General features: G+C 40.8%; 3 protein-coding genes across 4 annotated transcripts in view; 2 read left to right on the forward strand and 1 right to left on the reverse strand.

Annotated features, from left to right (window-relative positions):
- The window catches only part of camkvl (CaM kinase-like vesicle-associated, like), a 47,340-nt gene extending 30,485 nt beyond the window's left edge, over positions 1-16,855 (reverse strand). The window contains exons 1-5 of one of the 2 annotated variants that reach the window (XM_046396089.1): positions 16,747-16,855; positions 12,207-12,293; positions 5,557-5,616; positions 4,646-4,952; positions 3,880-3,974 (exon numbers count right to left, since the gene is read on the reverse strand). The gene's annotated coding sequence lies outside the window, so the exon portion shown is untranslated. Of the gene's footprint in view, positions 1-3,879; positions 3,975-4,062; positions 4,153-4,645; positions 4,953-5,556; positions 5,617-12,206; positions 12,294-16,746 lie in introns of those variants that run through there. The other variant, XM_046396090.1, reaches the window with a different exon arrangement.
- Positions 14,453-16,115, forward strand: LOC124062988 (follitropin subunit beta-like). The gene is made up of 2 exons (XM_046396157.1): positions 14,453-14,626; positions 15,488-16,115. Exons 1-2 carry the CDS (start codon positions 14,465-14,467, stop codon positions 15,725-15,727), a joined length of 402 nt encoding a protein of 133 aa, XP_046252113.1. The 5' UTR covers positions 14,453-14,464; the 3' UTR covers positions 15,728-16,115.
- A 10-nt stretch (positions 16,856-16,865) lies between the features above and the next one.
- On the forward strand, positions 16,866-22,156 carry LOC124062969 (mitochondrial glutamate carrier 1-like). The gene is made up of 10 exons (XM_046396125.1): positions 16,866-17,003; positions 17,842-17,969; positions 18,463-18,588; positions 18,957-19,012; positions 19,481-19,571; positions 19,659-19,777; positions 19,885-20,080; positions 20,181-20,338; positions 20,416-20,491; positions 20,582-22,156. Exons 2-10 carry the CDS (start codon positions 17,947-17,949, stop codon positions 20,733-20,735), a joined length of 999 nt encoding a protein of 332 aa, XP_046252081.1. The 5' UTR covers positions 16,866-17,003; positions 17,842-17,946; the 3' UTR covers positions 20,736-22,156.
- The last annotated feature ends 1,086 nt before the right edge of the window (positions 22,157-23,242 follow it).

Here is a 23,242-nt window from a genome sequence, read left to right on the forward strand (position 1 = left end):
CCAAACTCAGTTAAGGGAAATAAACAAACATATGCTGTGTGTGCAGCTTAACCTGAAGCTCAACATTATGTAACATAGGTGGCATGTGTGCAAAAATAAGTGTTTTTTTTTTTTTCGTTTGTTTTTTTTCAGCACTTAGCACTGCTGGCTACACTGTTTAACCACTTCTACTTTTCCCAACTTGGCCAATGATGCCAAACACTTGTAAACGACAGTATTATCTCCAAGCCCCTGGGGCATATCAGGATCATTATCGGCCACCAAATACATTGGCAGTGAGCAATCGCTGTGTCACATTACGCAGAGGGTTCAAAAAGTCATTTTGATGGATTGATGCACCTCCTAATCTCCTACAACCACCATCTGTAACCTATCCTGGCTGCTGTAATGAAAAATCTCTGTGCTTCTGGATATGGTGGTGCAGATTGCAGCAAAAACAGGAACTCAGGAGCAGAATTTCAGCGGGAAACACTCACATTCAACCGTGCAAGAATCAGTGGGTGTTTACAACATTGACCATTATCAGCTATTATGATATAGCATTACAATATAATGGGATATTGATTCCGGCACTGCACCAGCATGCACACAAACATGGTATTAGGTTCATTAGGTTTCCTATTGATGAAATCATAAATCTGTAAAAATATGTTTCATCCATTTCACAAGAAAGGACATGTTGTACTCTCTAGCATAAACCAGTGTTCAGTTTGCAATCAATAAACCATAATGAAATTTTCTGTATTTAAGGCTTTCCTGTATTCTAATATCCCATTTCCTTCAAGCTCTCAGTTCAGACTGCAGTGAGTCAACTCGGAGAAGTATGTGGGCTGATCGATACCACCAATGTTACTGTAAACATAAGAATCACTTGTCCCTTCCATCCTCATCCTTTCTGCCTCCTCTCCATTATAAAGGCATTACCTGAAACCTATTTGCATTGGATCAGTGTTGTAATAACTACATTCATCACACTTGATGAACTGATCGGTAATCAATAGAAGTGACCTTGAGAGGCTGTTGTAAGCAGTAAAAACTCAGCCTTCCATTTAATTGGGTTCAAACCACGGAAATGGGAACACTTATAGAAAAAAGAGGCACTTATAGATCTTTAATTACACGATCACAAAACTGTGTCAGCATTTTCCTATCTACTGAATAAATCCACCCTGTTGGTAAACCAAACTATGTAAAATCGAGAGGCAAGTTTGCAGAAAGACCAGCCATTAATGCTCAGCCTGCTCCACAGCATAACTAATCAGATACTTGAGAGTGAACACCTTCATCAAAGCTTCATCTCCTATAAATCTGTTTTTGGAAAATGTTGGAAAATGCTTTATCTGTATTTTCATCAGGTGAAAATACATATAAACAATCATATGATACATGTTCCAGATATTTCCCATTCAAGAACACGCAGTAGTTAGCAAAAAAAATGTCAAGAAAGTGCCAAAAATAAAAAAGAGATTGTGGTTTAACTCCTGGATCTCACAAAATGATAATCCCTGCCCTATGACTTATTAAAATAGTTCCTCAAAATATGATTGAAACATACCTGCTACCTTGCTAAAAATCAGACAAGCACATAGTCTGATATGAAGAAATCATAAAAGACTCAGCTAACGTAAAATCAGGTCAAAACCAAAGCTGAATTCAGTTCAGGGTTATATGTTACATACAAATGTGCAGTCACATAGATCTTACAAAACAGTTTTATTGTAAGACGATCTACAAATCTATCTACCACTCAGTCGCTTAATATCTTGCTGATATACTTCATCTTCCAAATGTTTCTGACTAGGGAGTGCACATCGGAGATCAGCAGCTGAAAATCTCCAAAATGAATCCCAGACTTTTAAGGCAGGCTTAACAGTAAAGATGAAGGTTAGAACCTGAGTTGCATCCTCTGTTCTCACAAAAATGCAAGTTGGTGACTACAAAATATATAGTGCGCGTGCATATACACAGACACACACAAACACACACATTGCACCCACCGTAACCATCTGTATTTGATTATGTGCGTGGTGTGTTAGCTTGTCAGTTATCTGACTTGTGCAGCGAAATCCGAGGATAGGAGCTTTTTGCCATGAACGGTACAGTACACATTGGGGAGGGGGGGGCACACAAATGGTTTGAAAGCCTTTTGTCCTTTAGGCTGCAGGCTTTCCACAAACTCTAAATGAGGTCTCAAGAGACGAGTTCAAACATGATATACTGCGGCTTACAGGTTGACTGAAAGGACAGTGGCTACTAAGAGGGAGGTGAGAGAGACTTGAAGATAAATAGATATCTAGGTGGAAAATAACAGCACAGGTAATGCACAAATGGACAGATCTGGTTTAAACAATCATGTGACGGTGCATATCGTGAAGCTCACAGCACAGCAGACAGGTGTGAACTGTGCGAGATGCAGCACCTGAAATGTTGTCTGATAGAAGGCTCTTCGCACCCTGTTACATAAAATCGGTGTGAGCTTTTCTTCACCATCCAGAGGCTAAAAGCGACCGCGGTGGGAAACACAGAGCAGCTCACACAAGTCAAATGAGATGAATATGCGAGAAACCATGTTTTATTTTTTTTGCCTGCCCCGTTTTTTTGGGGGGGTTTTTTTGTCATCCCCAGCCTCTTTTCCACTGACAGTTTGTTCGCTTTCTTGCTTCAGCAACCTCTTTTAGTCTCCCTCTCTCTCTGGGGTACAGTAGTGTAGTAGCCTCCACTAGATTTCCTGTGATGTTCTCTCCACTCTCTTCTGCTCCCCTCGTTTATCAAATTGCACAAGCTCATATAAAGCAACTTAATGAGGCCAGCAGGGTTTGTACACGGCTTTCATTGCAAAAATGAAAAATGATGCACTCTCTGTTGTGGCTTTAATAAACAGTTAATCACTTTTGATATGTTTGTATTAAATCATCTAAGCTATGAGTTTACCTCAGCTGACTTTGCTGATGCTCAGCCATGAAGTCAGCGTTCTAAAAAATACTACCCTGCACATACATTAACTTCTCACTGTGTTATCAGTTTCCTCCAAATGCCCACTTTAAACCTAATGGCAACGGCCTTGATTCAACATAAGCCTGCTGTCAGTGTGATGACCTAGTATGGGGAAAGTAAAGTGGCTCGAGTTTCTGAACTGATTCATAATTAACGAGTGAATAACTGGAAAAGTTGAATGGTATGTTGGATGAGGCTCCACAGTGAATGAAGAATGTATGAGCAGAGGAAAGAAATGCAAACGCCTCGCTTTGCTCATAATTATTATTATTATTACTATTAATATTTTCTTCCAAATATTATAGATCCAGCCAATACTTCAGTAGGGAGAACTTCTCAATGACACTGTTTGACAAGCCTTAAAAGAGCGACTGTGAGGTGTCAAATGTATACGTTAAAAGCTGCCAAGTGAGCGACAGCCATCACAAATTGCTGCTGTAATGCTGCGCAGAAGCCTGAACATGAGTACAATAAGTAGAAAAAACAGCGTACAATAACTTCATTGATGACAGCCGCTCTGTGCAGAGGTGCAGTCATATACAAACACTCAAACATTCAACAAGTCAGTAGTTACATACAACCGACTATACCTCGTCTAACTTTATTTTGGCTCGGTGAGCAGCCAGACACTTTCTCTGCTTTCTCTGTGCCAGCTGGAGATTTTCACTGCAGCTGTTTAAAGCGCGGTGGCCGCACAGCGCGCATCATTATTATCATCATCATCATCACCACCACCGTCACTATCAGCAGAGGTAGAAGGAGAAGCGGCACGGCAGAAAATATCTCGTTTTTGTATCTCTTTATCGTTTGCTGTCTACCGTCAGTAGGGAATAAATCGAGTTGTTACCGCGAATTTAACGCACAGAGTTTCACAGCGTGACTTACCTTGACTTGTCGCGGCTCGGAGAAGTGCGAGTGCGTGTGTTTGCAGCCCTCCCCAACACCTTATCCAAAATGGAAACTCTGGTCCTACTTGGTACCTGGACTCGAGAGGAAAAAAATAAATAAATAAACCGCTGATAACGTTTCTTTGTTGGTGTACAAAGAGCATCAGAGAGGTGAACTAACCGCAGCTTCTGCTCTGGCACGACTGTCTGTTCTTCGGTGAGAATTAGTTTGCTTGTTTCTGACTGCCGCCCTCCCTCCCACTCACTCTCACTCACTCACTCACTGTCTCCCACCCAAGAGAAATAAATAATCTTTCATCTCTCTCTCTCTCTCTCTCTCTCTGCGTGTGTGTGTGTCTCTCTCTCTCTTTCAATGCCTGGCAGGTGGGCATCTTTGAATAATGTTAAAACGTTATTAAAGGCTGCTGGAGGCCCAAACGTGTGTCCTCCACCTCAAAGCCCTGCATGTTTTATGATATGATAAAAAACCAAAACTGTCTGTGTGTCTGTCAGTAGGCCTGCTCCGGCTGTCCGGTGTGTGCATGCAGGCAGCGGATTGGAAGTGGTCGGGATTAAACCGCGGGATTATACCTCAGCATTCATCATTTCATCTCTCACACTGGAGGCACGCTGGTGGACAGTGACATCAGTCTTTGGCAGAAACAGACAAACACACGGATTCATGTGGGTAGGAATGGAGAGAAAGATGAGAGGGAAGAAGAGAGAAGAAGAAAATAGTGAACAAGGGAGAGGAAACCTTTCACCTCTTAGATTGATCCACGTAAATCCAATGCTTGATGCGAAGTCCATCAGACATCTAGCAGGGCGAGAAGGGCAGAGAGGGTCGGCAGCATGACATACTTCTAGGCTAAATGTGTGTGCATGTGCAATGTGGCTGTGTGTGTGTGTGTGTGTGTGTGTTCCTGGATGCATACACACAGCCAAGTCGTTGTATGTGAGCCTGCATACTGACAGATGGCTACTGTAATGACGCAGGAACTAACTATTGGGTTTCTATGTGTCTGCGAGGTTGCATGCCTGTGCACATGCTTGTTAGTGGATTGTGTGTGCCTTTGTGTGTGTGTGTGTGTGTGTGTGAGAGAGAGAGAGAGAGAGAGAGGGGAGAAAGAGAGTTTAGTTTGATGCAGAGACAACAGATATCTCATTTTTGTTCTAAAAGACTCCTACAAAATGTGTTTCTCTCTCTCTCTCTCTCTCTCTCTCTCTCACACACACACACACACACACACACACACACACACACACACACACTTTGTGGCAGTTTTTCCTTTTTTGCCCAGGTGCTTACAGTCTGTTCCTATTCACAAGAGACCTTGAGTCTGCTGCAGCTTCCATTTGCTGAAAATACATTTGTACAACGATGTGTGTGTGTGTGTGTGTATGACACAAGGAAACACAAGGAATAATAGAAAAATCAGCATAAAGTCTCATCAGAGATGGTTTTTGCTGGTTCTGCGCTGGCTACACCCACCACTACAGTGCACGTTTAGTCAAACTGCATCACATGGTTTAGACTGACTAACTTAACCTGCGTTCAAACGGTGGGGTGTAACTGTAGCCTCAAAAATGACCAGAGTTGGACCAGTACTACAGTGAAAAAACAGTCAATTCAAAATAAGACTTTCTGATTTTGTGAAATATTGCATACGTTTACCTTAAACCACGCGACACATCTGAAACATGACGAGGACCCACAGCTGGACTTTGCAAGAGGCTAAAAAAGTTTGGAAACAACTTGTTTAATTTTTAATAATGCATCACATTTTATTCACTCATGTCTTTTAAAGCAAATTTTAAGTATTTTTTCAAGTAACAGGCAACGATATTTGTCTGATAAATGCAGTGAAGTCAAAAGTACAATAGAACTGTAGTGGAGTCGGTATAAAGGGCAGAAAATGGAAATACTCAAGTATGGCAAACTGTACCTATAAGTATAGTACCATGTTACTTTAAACAATATTTTAATGACTAAATGTCTGTGATCATCAAGTAGGGGACAGTCTTGATCACACTGACAATATCAAGTCTTCTGAAAGACCTCGTAGGATGTAGGCACCAGGTGAGTACTGACAAGAGAGCATTAGTGCAGAATTCCTAACTGGCAGGTGCAGAGGTGTTGTCATTATGAATCATCGTCATGAGTCACTCCATTTGCACTGACCTTCACCTCCACGAGTGCATCAAAAATAAGTTAGAAATCACACTCATTATTGAAGAACCTCCACTTCTGGACAGAGCCTGTTTTCGAGCGAGGCCGAGAGGTCAACTAAATGGTGCCATTAAAGCGCAACAGAGAGCACAGCTGTTGGATAACAACAAAATGCCTCATAGCTTTGAGAACTCGGAGCGAGCATCCCGGTGCCAAATGTGCCATTCGGAGCTGGCAGGCTTCAAGGCCGGCAGCCATCTAGAAGAAGGGCTCAGAGCTCTGGCTCTCCTTCACTCACGTCGTCACATTCTGCTTCCCCTATCACTCTCTCTCTCTCTCTCTCTCTCTCTCTCTCTCTCTCTCTCTCAACCCACACTGTTTTATCTCCATTCCTTCACTTTCCCTTCTCTCCCTCTCTGCCACACTTGGCCATAACTCACTCATTGTGTTTCTGTGTACGTTTGTTAGTTTAGATACATAGCATCTATTACAGGCTTGAACAGAGGCTGAAGAACAATTGATGTATTTTAATAATTATCATCCCGACCAGAGCACACTGCTTTGTGTGTGCACATGTGTGCTTGCCTTTATGAGCTGCCGTGGCACCCACTCAGTTGTCTTAACTCTCTGATTTAAATGCTTCTAATTGTTGTGCATTCACAGAGTAATGGTTTGGTACATGGATTTACATGCAAATTTTCTCCTTAGAGGCTTAATTTAGAATTAAATCCCTAACAGCCTGTAATCTAGCCTTCTAGTGTATATTTTAAATTTGGCATCAAGTAATATAATGCTATTAGGGCTGTGACCATCCACTGCTTGCACTCCCTTAGCACGTTGTTGCTCAGGCGTGTGCGGGAATGCAAGGGCGCACACACAAACGCTCTCACTCACCATGTGTTTTACTGGATTGTCTCCCACTTCCTTTTGTCGGAAGCTTACCCTCCCGTTCTCTCTCTGCCATCCTGCTCGCCCCCTATCCTCTCATCTCGCCAGCCCTCTTGTGCTTCATCCTGTCACTCATCAGCATCACTTACTCAGTCACCCTCTTCTCCATTTTTCTTCCCCTCCTCTATCTCTTCATCCTCTCTCTCTCTTTTTTTTTTACCATTTTCCCCCCAGTCTGTCTCTTAAGAAATCTTTTCTTCTGCATCTTCTTCTCTCTTTGTCTTTTTTTTTTTTTTTTGGAGAAGACACACACACACACACACACACACACACACTGGGCTACAGGCCAGTGTGGGTCAGAGGCAGGTTGTAATTACTCCACTCCTCCTCTGACAGCAATAGTGAAGGGAGAAAGAGAGAGAAAAATCGAGAAATAGAATAAACAGACTGATTATCTGCGCTCACATTCAGGGCTCAATTTAAACCCTCTTATCCATTTTGTTTTTAACCACTAAAAGGCAGAAAATAATGTGATTTTTGTTATTGCTACAGTAATGTTCACATTCATGTAAAATCAAATTAAGTGTGCTGTACCTCATTTTAGTTCTGGCTGATTTCATCCCCTGACAAGGTACATCTCTGTACAGTCTGATATTAAGAGATAAATAATACAGTAATATAAAATGATTTCTTCCAAATGCTTAATGTAGCAGAGGAGAGTTGGCCTTAATTGGCACAGCTATATTTGAGTGGAAATGTAGGGCGGGCAATGCCTCCTTGACTTGCCTGGAAAAAATTTGCATACCTTTAAAAATCAATAACACTTTGAAAAAACTTCTCCAGACAAAACAGAATTAGGATGAAAAGGAAAACAGGACACAAAGGAGAGAACCACAACTGCAGTGGATTGGATTTCATAAAACACGTCTTTTAAATCAGACCTGGGTCACGCTACAGTTATTCAGTTTTTTTTTTCCCTCATAGTGACAGCGTAAATGGCAGGAGAACTCATTAGTTAAAGGTTTTAACAGGCAGGGGTAGGGATTGTCTGATGTTTTGGCTGGATGCATCACTGTGAACTGTCGTTAATTACCCAAACCAGTAAGCAAGAGACGCTTTCAGTGTTGGCCATAGGCCAACTTCCAGATGCTATTCTTATCCTGGTCGATCGGTGATATTTCCTCAGCTGTCTGGAGGTCACGTCTTACTGAGACAGGGATCACCAATTACTGAGAGCAAATAACCTTTACTTCAGTTAACAGGCAAGTTTTAGTTTTGTATGTTATGTTTACAAGTTTGAAATGATGATTAAAAATTCAGCGTTAAAATAAAGTGTTCTATTGTTATTGCCCATTTTCACCGGAATTGTTGTGAAGTTACTGGGTATATTAAAGTTTATCATGACATTATTTAGTTTCTTTGTTTATTTTCAAGTGTTTCTCTATTTCATGACACACCGGTTGTGAAAGGACACACAGATCCACAGGTAGGCTATTTGTACCAGGCTCGTTTGTACCTTGTAATTACTCAGAATGCACTGGGTAAGTTAATAAAGTGGTATATACAGAGTAATTTAAATTAAGAGGAAGAGAAATCAGCTTTAGCTTTCATGTTTTTACATACACTGAATTCTTCCTCTACATTTAACCCATTCTTGGTTGAACACACTTGCAACAGCCAGCAAATTACATGCAGTGAACACACACACACACACACACAGGAGCAGTGGGTCAAACTGGCAACCCTTCAATCATGAGCTGCTTCTCCAAAATCTAGCACCCCCCCACCCCAAATTTGTAACCTGTTTGACAAAAGAAACAAAACATGAATAAGTAAAAATAAACAGAAATCCCATCAAATTAAACACTTACATCATTGAGAAATTTATGAAACTGTCTGCTGCACACACAGGTGTATGAAATAAATAAATAAAATAACCTAAATGTCACCGGGGAAGTGAAAGTAAACCTACATGGCAGTCCTCGCACTCAGAGGAAGGAGCAAAAGGAAGGCGTGAGGAAGTGAGCTACTGTACATGTTACCGGTAAGCCCTCTCCCACAACTAGGTTGATTATTTTAAGCTCTGTGAGATTGATTTTGTGGCCCTTAGGGGGGCTGTGTGAGTGAAGGTGTACAGAAACCAAAAAGAAAAAAAAAAAAAAGGAGGTGGAACAAAAGTTAGGACGGGAAAGATCACAATGGAGAGGCGGGAGGTGGGAGACGGGAGGAGTAGAGGTGGTCTCCAGATTCCTGAGGTTATTAATAAGACTGTGTCTTCAAGGACACAGATGATGATTTGGGTCAAACTATTTCCTCTTCCTCCTGAGGTGTACCAAGGTCACTCAAAAAAATGGCCCCAAAAATATCTCTCTCTCAACTTGAAATAGGCTGCAGTTGATTTTAGGGAACAGTAACCTGGGATGTCCAAATATAGTTAACAATATCTTCATGAAACACCTGCAGGTTTATAATCACTTTCAAGAGATGTCGCCAACTTTGCCATACTGACAGGTAAAAAAAAAAAAAAAAAAGTGTTAGCAACTAGTGTGAGACGGAAACAAACCAGCTATAGACTGTCCTTGGAGATGTTTTATTTTCTCTTTTAATTCATTGAAAAGCTTGACGGTGTGTCACAAGTCCACAGTTCTTTCACAACTATTCTTTTGTCCAGCCAAGCAAGATGTACATCCTCTCTTTGTTTGCTGTTGTTCTGTTGTTCTTCTGTGTGAAGAGGGCCTCATCTTGCCACTTTGTATATGGCCAAGGAAGCAGGATGTTTGCTTCAAATTAACTACCATAAGTACACTGGCTCAAATAAGTACAGGTGTGAGGTTCTTGGTATTTATTTCCGTTTTATGCTAATTTCCTCTTCTCCTCTACTACATCAGAGGCTAGTATTGTACTTTTTTTCGCTACTATGCCAGTATCTGCAACAATACAGTGATGAACACATTAATGCATCATTCATTATAATCCAGTACTATAATATACTCTATGTGCAATTCAGCAAGTGCTTTTACTATTGGTGCTTTAAGTATACTACTAAAATGCAAATACTTTTGTAACGCATAACGTTTACGTTTTCAGGAAAATACCTCGAAACCTCTTCCACCATGGCAATTGTGCCTGTATTCCTTCATATGAAAGCAGTGCTGAGGACCAAATGTATTACCTTGTAACATCTGGTTATGTTCATTTTACACCTGGCACACTCAGCTTTTTAGTTATGAGTTAATGACATCTCTTCTGAGTGTGGGAGTGTTATTTACCATTTCTGCACAGGTAAGCTATACTTTTCTGTTAAAAGCTGCCTGTGGACAATAAACAGATGACATAAAAAAAAAAAACGCAGCATCCCACACACGATGAGAGTAAAATGTGAGATTGTGTTTATCTGCCATCTACTGGTCACATGCAGTCACGACAGGGAGCATGCGGGAGAATAACTGGCCTGCAGTGTAAATGTTAAAACATGTAGGAAGGTGTTGTATTGAACGAGTGTTGAATTTAATTTTTTAATGTAAACTAGCCTGGCTGGCTCATAAATGTTGTCAGTGTTTTATGGTATATCATTGTTAGGCATACTGGTACCATAAAGAATTACTTTAGGCCACTTATTATCTAGGAAAATGACATTTTGAAATCCACAAATGTGTAGGTTTCATATATTACTTACTTACGTAAAAAATACCATGAGCAAACACAGCCAGTCTAGTTTTCAACAACCGTGGATATACATCAAAATACAGTTGTATTTTATTATAATAATGTCTATCAAAATACAACTATAGTCAGAGAAAGACTGACTATAGTTAAAGTAAGTGTGGTCTAATGCATCGTTTAAGATCGTAAGATTGTTATGTTTGTGCAGATATAGAAGGTAAGTTGTGGCTAAATTACGGCTAAAACGACTCTGTTTCCCAGCATGCCACGGGCGGGTGTGTATTACTGTTATCCTAAAAACACCGACAATGCAAAGAAGTAAAAACAAGATATTGAACGATGTCCGCTCGCTCTTTCTGTTACGGACAATCTTCCTGCGCAAATGCAATATTTGCTAATATTTGCACCACAACACAAGTTGCATTACCAGGAATTGCTCCACTTATACAACGTTTCTGCCCAACTTCCTTTCGTGGGCGGAAGCTCATTGTAGAGGTCACATGCTGAGTGCTCGTCACTCCACCAATCACCTCGGGGAAGGTCTGAGACAAGAGCCAATGGTTACCCTTGCAGGGTATCACCTGATTCGGGTGAGCGAGTGAACAGAAAATATGGGTCAATGTGAGCAGTACTCGCAGGAGAAACTCGGTGGTGTAATTTCTCAGCACCGCCGGTGGATGCGGCGTTCACTGACTTGGAATCGCTCGCGGCTGGCGGTTGAGTGCGATGTATGAGGTGGGGCACAGCTCCAGAACCCAATTCAGACTACTCTCCCCCCACATTTTAATAATTGTTAATTTTGTATTATGGTCTCTAACCCCAATCAACTCCATGTCCACACAAACAATACAGAACAACCACATAACCATTTAGCCCCTGTCAACTCCATTGATTTTTACTCTTTTTTTTTCTTTTCTTCAATTGTATTTTTCAGTCATCCTGCAGTGGAAAAAGCACACTGGCTTATATTAATAAATTATAATTATTGCTGGATTAATTTGTGCATCACATTAATGTTGCAGGTGTTGGGGTCAATTGTATTTACTTGGTATACTGCTGGGTATCCTGCAGATTTACCATGTGAGAATCAAGCCTCATCTTAACCCCATGAGAATGCTTATTTATTATTGATTGATTATATTTATTGATCTGATCCTGCTGAGTGACAAGTAACTAAAGTTATTAAATAAATGTAGTCAAGCAAAAAGTGAGAGACTGAATTGTGGCTGAGTAAAGCAAAGCAGCAGAAAACAGGAAATACTCAAGTAAAGTGTATGTACCTAAAATCATACTGTGTTTTAGTAAATATACTTACTTTCTATCACTGGAAATTTGCTAATAAATTCAAATAGTATCTCTTCTTGTATTGATTATTCAGGGATTTCATTCTAAAGTTTTCGCAGCTTAATACAACTTTATTTATCCAAGTAAAGGTAATAGCATGTAGCAGCTTGACACCCTGATCAACAGAAATAGATATTAAATAAAAAATTGTAATTACGAGTTTGTCAGTTTGTGACCACTGCCACAGATAGTGAGCCAGTCACAACAAAAACAAAAACAACAACAGACATTTTGACCAAAAGTGTCAAGTGCAAACTTACTTTGAATTAGAGGTGTTCAGGAGAGAATCAGCAGAAAGAGAAGGAGTGAAAACATCTGCTGGGACCTCAGTCAGCACCTCCCCATTCCTGCACAGATAAACAGACAAATTATGTATAGACTTTTTTTGGGAGGGGGATTTCATATTTCAGTTTTCTGAGTCCTATATGCAACAAAACTACAAAACAGGCTGGTGCTTTTTCTACCAAATCCTTAAGCAAACTGTCTGAATATGACTGGGGTCATTAACGAGCCATGGCCCTTGCAAAAGAAAAAGGGTCCATGTTTCTGTCTGACTCCAGGTTCTCATCAGAGTGTGTGGAGTTACCCCGAACAGCATGACCTGGAACAGTGAGACTGCAGAATCAAAATCTCAGATGTCACATTCTGATGTCATGATAATAATGATGAGGAAGACAAAGACGGGGTTAAACAGAGGGGCAATCAAAAGACCTGTCGTTGATCTGTTCCTAATTGCATACTGGAGCTTTGTATTTTTGTGGTTGGGGGCTGGAGATGTGCACAGCCCAACAAACCTGCCTGACAACATTCACTCCTGCATGAAGAATCCCATTATTTTGTCGATCTAAAAACTAATTCACACCCCCTGCCACACTCTACGAGGAAACAGTAACATGAGTACATGTACCCACTCAGGAGCCAAACATTAAATATTTTAGGACCAATCAGCCACAACATTAACAACACTGAGATGTGAGGTGAATAACATGAATCGTGTGTTTACAACGCAGCGTGCTGCAGGGAAACCTTAAGTTCTGGCAACCATGTGAATGTTCTTAGACACACGCTGTTCTCCAGTATGCCACCGTAGATCCATTTCTTAAATAGCCATCTTGCCACACGAGTTTCGAAAGAAAGCTGGACGCGTGTCATGGCAGATAACTGATGAACTCTCCATGACCCACTTTGTTGCAATTATATGATGGATTTCTTACATAAGTGTGACCCAACATGACAAATGTGAAGCAACAACAGAAAAACAGAAAAAGGAGGACGGGTCAAAAGCAGGAAATACTCTCAAAGTAATTAGGTTACACAGTGTGCACAGGTAGACTAATTAAGACTAGATTAGTCCAGACTAGATTCCAGACTAGACTAATTAATCACTGTATGTATTTCAATATAGTTGTACTGTTTCTTAAAGAAGCCTGATATGCATTTTTGTTGACCATGTGACTTGCAGATATGCTCTCTCATCTCAAGTATCTGCTCACCAGGAGCTCTTCAAAAAAAAAAAAAAAGGGATTTTCATGGTTAATTATGTTTGGTTAACATGTTTATTGACTACTTTGGGAGGGAAAACAATCTGAGGGCACATGGCCATTCACATTAGGAACAGATGGTAATAAAAGGAGAATTAAAGGCTTAGATAAGGAGGGCACTCAGGTAGGACAGAAACACGTGAGTGCTGACCCAGCATCAGCCAAATGAGATCACTAATAATATTAATCAAACTGAATTCACAATGATGCTATAATAATTTGAATGAGACGAATTTTCTTAATTTCACTCGGGCTATCTTTCTTTGCATCGCTAAAATTTCTTCAGTGGTTTTGTTTAAATTTGATAACTTATTGATTCATTTTTTAGTTTTTTTTTTTTTTCCTTGTGATTTTTTTTTGATGATGAAGACATCATTTTATTTTCACATTTCATAACTGATTCACATTTTTTATTGCTAACTTGTCAGTTGATTATTTGATCAACTTATTATTTAGTGGCACAATTAGGCCTTCAAACTAAATGTGCCTAAAGGTGTCTTACAGTGTACATTTGCTAAATTTGCCAACACTCATCTCACTTCAGCCTGTCACTTTTGAAATGGGGACTGACTTTTGAGGAATTTTGGTACATCTTACTGTTGAAATCAAAACACATGGTAGGTGGACTCATGACCTAAAACGTGTGGAATCAACCACATGGATCAGTGCCGAGCAGCCACAGATGCCATGGGGTTGAGGCCAGAGTTGTATAACATCACCACCTCGGCCTGCATGAAAAATGTTTTGTTTTTTTTTTTCAATATGACCCGTGAAAATGCACTCATGCACCTACACATACATGCACAGTCTACCGGGGTAGTTGTTGTGGATAGGCTTTCCATAAAAGAGGGTGGCCTCCCTTGATCTTTTCAGATATTTACCGAGAAGAGGAACAGAGCAGGTTTGAGGAACTGAGAGGGCACAACGACTGGAAGAATCCAGACAAGAAGAGAGAGAGAGTTAAATGTGTTTTCAGCATGCCTTCACCAGCTGTGAAATGGATGCTGCTGTGTACGCTGACAGTCTGGATGGCGTGTGCCTGCATGCTGAAGAATCACACCTTACTGATTGAGAAGCATGACTGTGCCCAGTGCGTGGCTGTCAACACTACTATCTGCAGTGGCTACTGTTTCACCCAGGTGACAACTGCTACACACTCTCTCACACTGTTCACGGAAACTCTTCTCATGAGCGTTTTGTTCTGCGGTGCAAAAAGGGAGGTGGCTTTTGCAGACAAAATGCATGATTAAGTGATGTTAATGCGGTAATACGCATGATAAGATGCGGCACCCCGTTGCTTAGGTGCCATGCACGAGACCGGAACGTTACGGCACACGTGTTGCAGTGATTTACTTTGATTCAGCATCTTAAATCTTCTCAACTGATTTTGTAAACTAAATTAAAGTAAAGCTGGTGTTCTGCTGAAATGGCTGCTTTCTAACATACTAAACAAACTTCTACTGCTCAGAGTAAATACAAATAAATCCGGTACTACACCAGTACTATTCCAGCATAAATACTGCAAGAATACTGTAATGGCTCCTCTATGGGGAAGAGATAACCGTGAGTCAACCACGCTACGGTACTTGTGCTAACCTATCAAACTAAGAAAGCTTTTATTTGGGTCTTTTACAACTTGTAGAACTCAAATGCACATACAAATTAAACATAGATGAGCAATAATAAGTCATAGTATTCAGAAAACCAAGTAGTTGATTTTACAGAAGATTTATATGTTCATACTGCTGAATGTATTACACAAAGATAATACAAAGCTACAGTGTCCTACTGGATAATTAGCTCCAGTTTTCACTCCACAAGCACCAACTGTTTCAAACCCAACAATTACACAAAATGTACATTTTGATAAATCACCAAATAGTTCTTGAACAACATTGGATTATTCATGTATTTATTATTCACTATTTCTTTGCATAAATTGGGTGGGTGTAAAACCAGAATGCACCTCTGCTCTAACTGCCCTGTTTCCTGTCTCTCAGGACACCAATTTGAAGGGACGGTTTGGGAGGCTTTTCCTCATCCAGCGTAGCTGTGTGCCTCTCGGCCTGGTGTACCATGCCGCCTGTGTGCCGGGCTGCCCTCAGGGTGTAAACCCACAGGTTTATTATCCCGCAGCCCATCGGTGCAGCTGCAGGCGCTGTGACACGCGCACACACCACTGCATCCCCGCCAGGCCATTCTCTTACAACCAGTGCAGCAAGACCATCGGCAGTATCTGATGTAAACGATCCAGCTGTCGGACTTGCTGGATCAGCAGTGTTTCTGCTTGTTGATGCTACTGTAGTGCGTCTCTGCTCATGTTGTCTTCTCCAGCTTGTTAGGCAAGATGTTGCAATAAAACACTATGTTGAGCATGCATTATAGCTTACTTGTGAATTGTAACGCCTGTGTAAGCTAATGAAACAAGAAGGAACGTATGGAAATAAGTGAGTGCATTTGCGCTAAAGTTAAATTTGTGTGCTGACAGAATTAGTACATACGTGTTCTAGGCCAGTGGTGGAAGATGTATTAGTAAAGGTACAGTGAAAATGTGGAAATGTACAGTGAAAAGTGCACTGAAAAAGTTACCCCAGTAAAAGTATGTAAACAGGAAAATGTATTCAGTGTATTAAAAGTACTCCCACTCAGAGCAGAAAAAAGCACCCCTGACTGTTATACTGTTCATTAAATCATTAAATTATTATCAGTCATGTGTTAAAAAAACAGGATTTAACTGTTGTAGTTGGTTGATGTGGAACTACTTTGCATAGGACTACAATATTGATTATTTTCATTATGTATTTATCTAGTATTTATCTAACTTATCTATTTATCAAAACAGAAGTTCATTCATTTTCTGCCGGTCTACTAAGTGTTTCATTATCTTACTTGATAAACTCTACGACTTCATGTTTTGTGTGCGCAGATCTTAATTTGTAAAGTAAATAGCAACTAAAACTGTCACATGAATGTAGTGAAGTAAAAAGTATAATACTTACTTCTGAGATGTAGTGGAATAGAAGCAGAAAATGGTATGAGAATAAAAAACTCCCTTGTGTTAATGTAATTAGTCACTTTCCACCATCAGGCTGAATGCCTTTCAGGTGTATGATTATATTCAGTGTATTAGTTAGTGTGTCAGTTGACTATTAAAGAGCCACGCACCAAACCAGAGTTCTGTAACTGTAATTCTGAAATGATGAATTAATGCGCTCTGACAGTTAACCGTGTGCTTGACAAGTCTGTGAGAAGTTCTTACTTCTGCCATGGAACAACCTCGAGGAGATGTTGCATCATGTTCACCTGGTTTCACAGCTGCCGTGGAACAGTCCGACCCACTTTGCAAACAAACTCTTTCCATTGGCCAAGACGCCAGGTCTGAAACGTCCGGCGTTTTTGCATGCGCTCTCCCGATCCCCTCCTCTGTCATTCATTGAATCCTGCAGCGGTACGTCGGGAGGGTCTTCACTCGCGCTTTGGTTTCAGGCGGCATGAAAGCTTAGACCTCAGTTCAAGGTAGGTTCTTCTCACGCATGCTTGGACGAGACATCATTGTTGGCAGCTGTGGCCAAAAAAAGCAGCTTGTTAAGGTTGCGGGTTAGATGTGCAGAATATGCAAAACTTTGCACGAAAGCAGGCCGTGTGTAACGCAAGAGAGGAGACGCAGCCGTCTGAAGTGACAGCCCTCTTGTTCTTCCTGACTGGAAGTTTGATGCAAGGCTGATTCATTGCCATAAGTTCTCTGCTAGAGTAATGAACCCGTAGAAGAATATTAGTCAGGGTGTGACAGCAGAAATTCACTATTTAGACAAATCATCCATATTTTGTAATTGACGCCTGTGCCCACCTTCACACACACCCAAATCATAGATTACATAATCGCGTTGTTACACAGAATGACCACTAGGGGCGCTTTGAGCTCAACTTGACTTTCAGACATATAGGCTCATATGCAAACAGCTGATGTTGTGTTTTTGATCGTTAATATTAATATACATGGCCCGAGAATAATGAAGACTATTTGTGTGTGGAATAACTGAATTATTGTATAACCCAAACCCTCTGACTGCTTCAAATTTAATCAGGTAGCAGATGTTTTGTTTGATTTTTACCCGCTTCAGTTTGTGAGGCTTTGGATAGAAGACCACTTTGTCACCGGATTTCATTCCCTCACGCAGTAGGCTGGTGGATTCTTGTAGTTGATTTCAGTAGAGCGACAGCTGACTCTGGCTTCATTTGTTGGCTGGCTGTGCAGTGGGTGGAGAGTAATGTCGAATTTGTCCCAGGATCTGCAGGGCTGGACTTGCCTCTATATATACGACCCTGAGCTTTGCTCTTCTCTTGCCTTGCTCAGTGTCTCTCAGGGACTCTAAGCCTGCCCTCCTTCTGCGGCCTCTTCCTTTGTGCTGACCAACTTTTGCACTCGCAACAACAACAACAACAACAACAACCAAGAACGATGGCCCAGCAACAACAGATTAGGTATGAACCTGCTCCGTCCATCAGAACAATACACCAAGCCCTAACCAGTATGTAGGCTTCTCAGGAAACAAGACAATGCTTTGATTTGTTTTATTCCATTAACTGTACATAGTAACCAGTCCTAGTTTGCCGTCTTTTGTTTCTCCTAGATATAACTTGGCAAATTATAGAAGCGTTAGGATGTGTAAAGCCTCTTGCACATGAATGTATGTTTCATTTACTCTGTCGACAAGTTATTTTTGGATGACCAGGTTCCCAGAAGCTCTACTCTACCCAGTTGTCTCACATATAGTACACACATCCACTTTAAAGTGCATATTAAATTACTTTTCCTGCACAACCAATGTCCTTCCTCTTGTGCTTTCGATAAGCAGTCCTTGTACTGATTCGGTTCAGTTTGAACAGGTTCCCCCACCATTCGCCACTTGTATAAATGGAATGAGAAAAGAAATGATTGTGATTTGCTCGTCTGGTTTTACTGGTCCTTAAACAGTCTTCCAGCCAAACTGATCAATGGAGGGGTTGCAGGCATGGTAGGAGTCACCTGTGTGTTCCCAATCGACCTGACCAAGACCCGCCTGCAGAACCAGCGCAGCGGGCAGCAACTCTACAAGAACATGTAAGAACAACAGCTGCCAAAAGAAAAGATCACTGACAGTTTATCCCCACCCCACATTCAGATGTAAAAAAAAACAAACAATAAAAAATTAGCCTTTTCTCTTGTTTTTAATGGTAGACTCACCATCAAGCCACCAAGCTTGTGACCCAAGTTAGACTTTCCACTCTTTTTGGTAATCGTTTTTTGTGAATACACTTAAACTTTCAGAACATAATTTGACAAACTTCTTGTGTGAAGGCCATTCCCATGACACATTTTCATTTCCAAGCCATTATTATAATGTATTAAACTCACTTAATTATGGCAGACATAATTAAGTATGCTTCAAGTGTTTTCTATTTTGACTGTCTTCTCTTGTTTTGCTCCAGGATGGATTGCCTAGTAAAGACAGTTAAATCTGAAGGCTATTTTGGCATGTACAGAGGTAAGACAAGTATATGCACCTGCTGAATTATATTTTACTTTTACTTTAATAGAAAGGCATGTCATATATCAATATCTGACATCTGCGATATACTTTTGATGGATCAACAAATCAAACCTTCCAATTTAATTAGACTTCCAAGCATGGAAGCCTTTCTTATTGAAGTTTTTTTTCCTGTTCATACTGTGTCAGATCTCAGTGCTTGGTCGGTGGTCATTCTGACAGGATAACCAGTCCCTACACATCCTGCACTAAAGCAGTAGCTGTTTTATGCCTCACATAAAACCCCATTGCCTTTTTATATGGCTGACAACCACGATGATCCAGAGAGTTCATTTCTCTTATGAACATCTCGCTGATGTTAGATCGATGATAACTTTTAATTTAAAAAGTTATTTATTTATTTTTTGAACTATTGCATGTGGTTCAGTGCGAGCGGTTTGCCATAAGTGGTGCTTGTTGTTGCAGGAGCTGCGGTAAATCTTACCCTTGTAACCCCAGAAAAGGCCATCAAACTAGCTGCTAATGACTTCTTCCGCCACCAGTTGAGCAAAGACAGGTGAGCGTTAGTGCTGAAAAAGGCTGACATGATGTACTGCTATGCCATTTTTGGTTTTTAAATCTGTCCACGTGTGTGTGTCTTCAGTGGCAGGTTGACAGTGTTCAAGGAGATGCTGGCAGGCTGTTGTGCAGGAATGTGCCAGGTCATTGTCACCACACCCATGGAGATGCTCAAGATTCAGTTGCAGGATGCTGGCAGGCTAGGTAGTCACAAGGAAATCAGCAGAATATAATAGCATAACCAAATAATGCTTCGGGCCGTTACTTTTTTCACCATCTTGAAATTGCAATGTGCTTCCTGTGTCTGCCAGCGGCCCAGCAGAGGGTGATGCCAAGTGTAGTAGCGACTCTGAAGTTGGGAGGGACTAGTGCTGTTCTTAGCCGTTCCTACAACGCCAGCCTTGCACCTCAAGTCGTGCGAGTGTCTGCCACACAGATCACTAGAGAACTGCTGAGGACCAAAGGAGTCACAGGATTGTACAGGGGACTCGGAGCCACGCTGATGAGGTGAGATGGGATCTGATACTTGCCTCTTGCCTGTATGGTTTTCCATCTTTGGTCAGCAGTCTCTGACTGTGGTATACATGCTTGTTTGTTTCCCTTTCAGGGACATCCCCTTCTCCGTTGTGTACTTCCCTCTTTTTGCACATCTGCACCAGCTTGGCCAGCATTCATGTGAAGACCCGTCTGTGCCCTTCTACTGGTCCTTCATGTCTGGCTGCTTGGCTGGATGCATTGCTGCTGTGGCTGTCAGCCCTTGTGACGGTGAGTGACTCAATTCAATTTTCATCATCACAGATCTTATGAATTCTCAACTAAAATAAGTTTTATGTCTTGTGCAGTGGTAAAGACAAGGCTACAATCACTCAGAAAAGGAGCTAATGAGGAAACCTACAGTGGAGTGGTGGATTGTGTCAGGTAAAGTACTCACACAGCCATCAAACAAGCTTCTCTTTCATCAGATAGCACTAGTTACATGCTTACCCTACTCGCTTTCTCCCACTGCAGAAAGATCCTGAGAAAGGAGGGTCCTGGAGCATTCCTCAAGGGTGCCAGTTGCCGTGCCTTGGTTATTGCTCCACTATTTGGCATAGCCCAGGTTGTGTACTTTGTAGGGGTTGGAGAGTTCCTGCTTGGGTACACCCCCATCTACTCTGCATAAACAAGCTGTTTCCTAGTGTCTCTGCTGCCTCATTAAATAACAGGCAGCTATGCCCTTGGCATAGCAATGGATCCAGCTGTCTGTTACTGTGTACCTTCTTTATTGTTGGAGGCTTTCATAGTAAAATGCTAAAGGGACCAGATGGATACCATGTCATTTAAAAATGGTTTCAGACTGTTGCTTTAGCAGGACTACCTCTTATTCAAGAGATTGAAATTGAAACTTGCCTGTCTATATGGGCTTCAGCTGAGCATATTACAAAAAAAGAATTGCATTTTAGCATTTCATCAGGATCAGACTTGACACTACTCCTATGACTCCAAGCGTTTGCCCCTGTTACAGTAAAGTTAGCCTCTATCCTTAAATGCACCCCATATCAGTTACCCTTTGCAGTAACCCTAACTTGCATATTCCAACTTTGTAACCACTAGATGACTGATGAATTCATGCTGTTGGAAAAGACACCTTTCTCTTCCAGGGAGCGTTTACTAAGTAACAGCAAAGGCAGAATACTGAAACTTTACTTGAATGGGTTCAATCCTGTTTTAAAGGGTTACATGTGAAACTGGGACATTTATCCCTGTCTGTGTAAATAGTTGATTTTAAAGCAAATATCTTTTGTTAAATAAAGCCTCTCTCATAATCATTGTGATACGTTGTCCTCTAAACAACGTGGTTTGGAAAAGAAAATTGAGGGAATCCTGGCGTATTGATGACACTCTGTTACAAGAAGTGATTTCCCAGTGTTTGGCTTCTTATCATCACTGCTTTATAGTTGGTCACAAGACTGCAGCTGACGATAGATAGTTTCTGGTGTTTGTTTTTCAGAGCAATTATGGTTTTAGGTGTTTTAAGGGTTTTTTTTTCTTTTTACTGGACACTGTGACTACAAACTACACAACTCTGTTTATGTAACATGTAAGCTTGAACTGTGCAAATTGCGCAGCGTTTTGCAGTTTACTTTGAACAGCTTTTTTGTGGTGGTAAACCAAGTGGATGATGAACAAGACGTTATTGATGGATTTAGCTGTGATGATGGGACCAAGTCTTCTGAAAAAAGTGCAACATGACCTACATATAGTGACTTTCTCTTAGTTGACAGTGGTTGTGTGTGACTGGTCAGGTGTTCTTATCAGATACAGGGGCCTACACAAATGTATCATGCCAGGTATTTAGTGTAATGTTGGTCTCTCTTCTGTAAAATGCCATGGGTCAAAGCACTTTTTACAATTTTACCAGTGTAAATATTTATCCTGTTTTTTTTCAGATTTCTCAAACTGTGCAAGTTAAACTCAAATTGACAGCAATTTCAGCATTTTGAAAGTATTGCAACCAGTTGAGAAGATTTATTTTTAAGTTCATTTTAGATGTATGCATGTAAATACGGATTCCTAAACGCTGAATAAATATATTTAAATGCAGTTTTTGTACTTTTACTTGAATTTGACTGTGTACTGTAATATACAATAAACAAAGCTGGGACTCAGTCATGTATTCTCAGGTAGGGCTGTTGGAGATGGCAGCCGGCTGACTGGAGACAGCTTAATACTTTTTCTGATGCAACTTTGAAAGATGTTAACCTATTTCTCTACACATGCATCGCTGGCATGGGTATGTCTGTGGCAGCAAAAATGCTCATGCTGCAGTGTTGAGGTAACTCTACCCTGGGTAATCCTGAAGCCTCTGCCGCATTGCACGCATAACTATCCCCTCAGCCGAATATTCAGCTGTCCTTTACACTCAAGTGCGGAAAGATGAAACTCATGCTACTAAACATGGAAACCTACTTAATCGCTGCGGGATATCAAATATAATAAGCTGGGAAGGAATATAAAAGAAGTCACTTCACAATGTAATAAATTTGTGAGTTTAAATGAATTTCTGAAACCACAATTGTCTTAAATAGCTTCATGGGTGTTTTTTTCTTCACAAGCTGCCTTAAAGCCATGGTTTTCTTATTGATAACTCATTCTCACATCTCTCAAGCAAGGTATCCCTCATGCCCTATTTTTATACACTACACACAATTAGTACTGGCTCTCCTGGGGACTCACCTGTTTCCTTCTAAACCTAAAACTATGGTATAAACTGCAATGCATGTTTGGAAATCCCAATATACAGTATTTAACTGTAATACATGTGCATTGAGAGGATTGATTTGTATGTTCTATTATAAAGAATTTTTATTCTAATTAAAAGGTGGTAAAAGCCTTTGTTTTCCTCTCTGATTTTGACCCTACATGTGCCGTGATGCTGTTTTCACATGAGATCTGAAACAGACCGAAAGTGTCAGTCTGTACAAATGACCTTAAGCAAAGTGTGGAGTTTGTATGCATTGCAGTAATGGAAAGGACTGGAACGGTACAGACATTGTTGTTTTTCCATTGCCTGAAACCATGCAACAAGCGAAGTCTGTGTGCGTAATGGTGTAGTCTGATGTTGATCGTGCTGAAGAGATGTCTTTTGTACCAAGGGAATAGAGAAAAACATACGAAGTTACTCGTCAG

This window comes from Scatophagus argus, chromosome 8 (assembly GCF_020382885.2).
Source record: "Scatophagus argus isolate fScaArg1 chromosome 8, fScaArg1.pri, whole genome shotgun sequence".
Lineage (NCBI taxonomy): Eukaryota > Metazoa > Chordata > Actinopteri > Scatophagidae > Scatophagus > Scatophagus argus.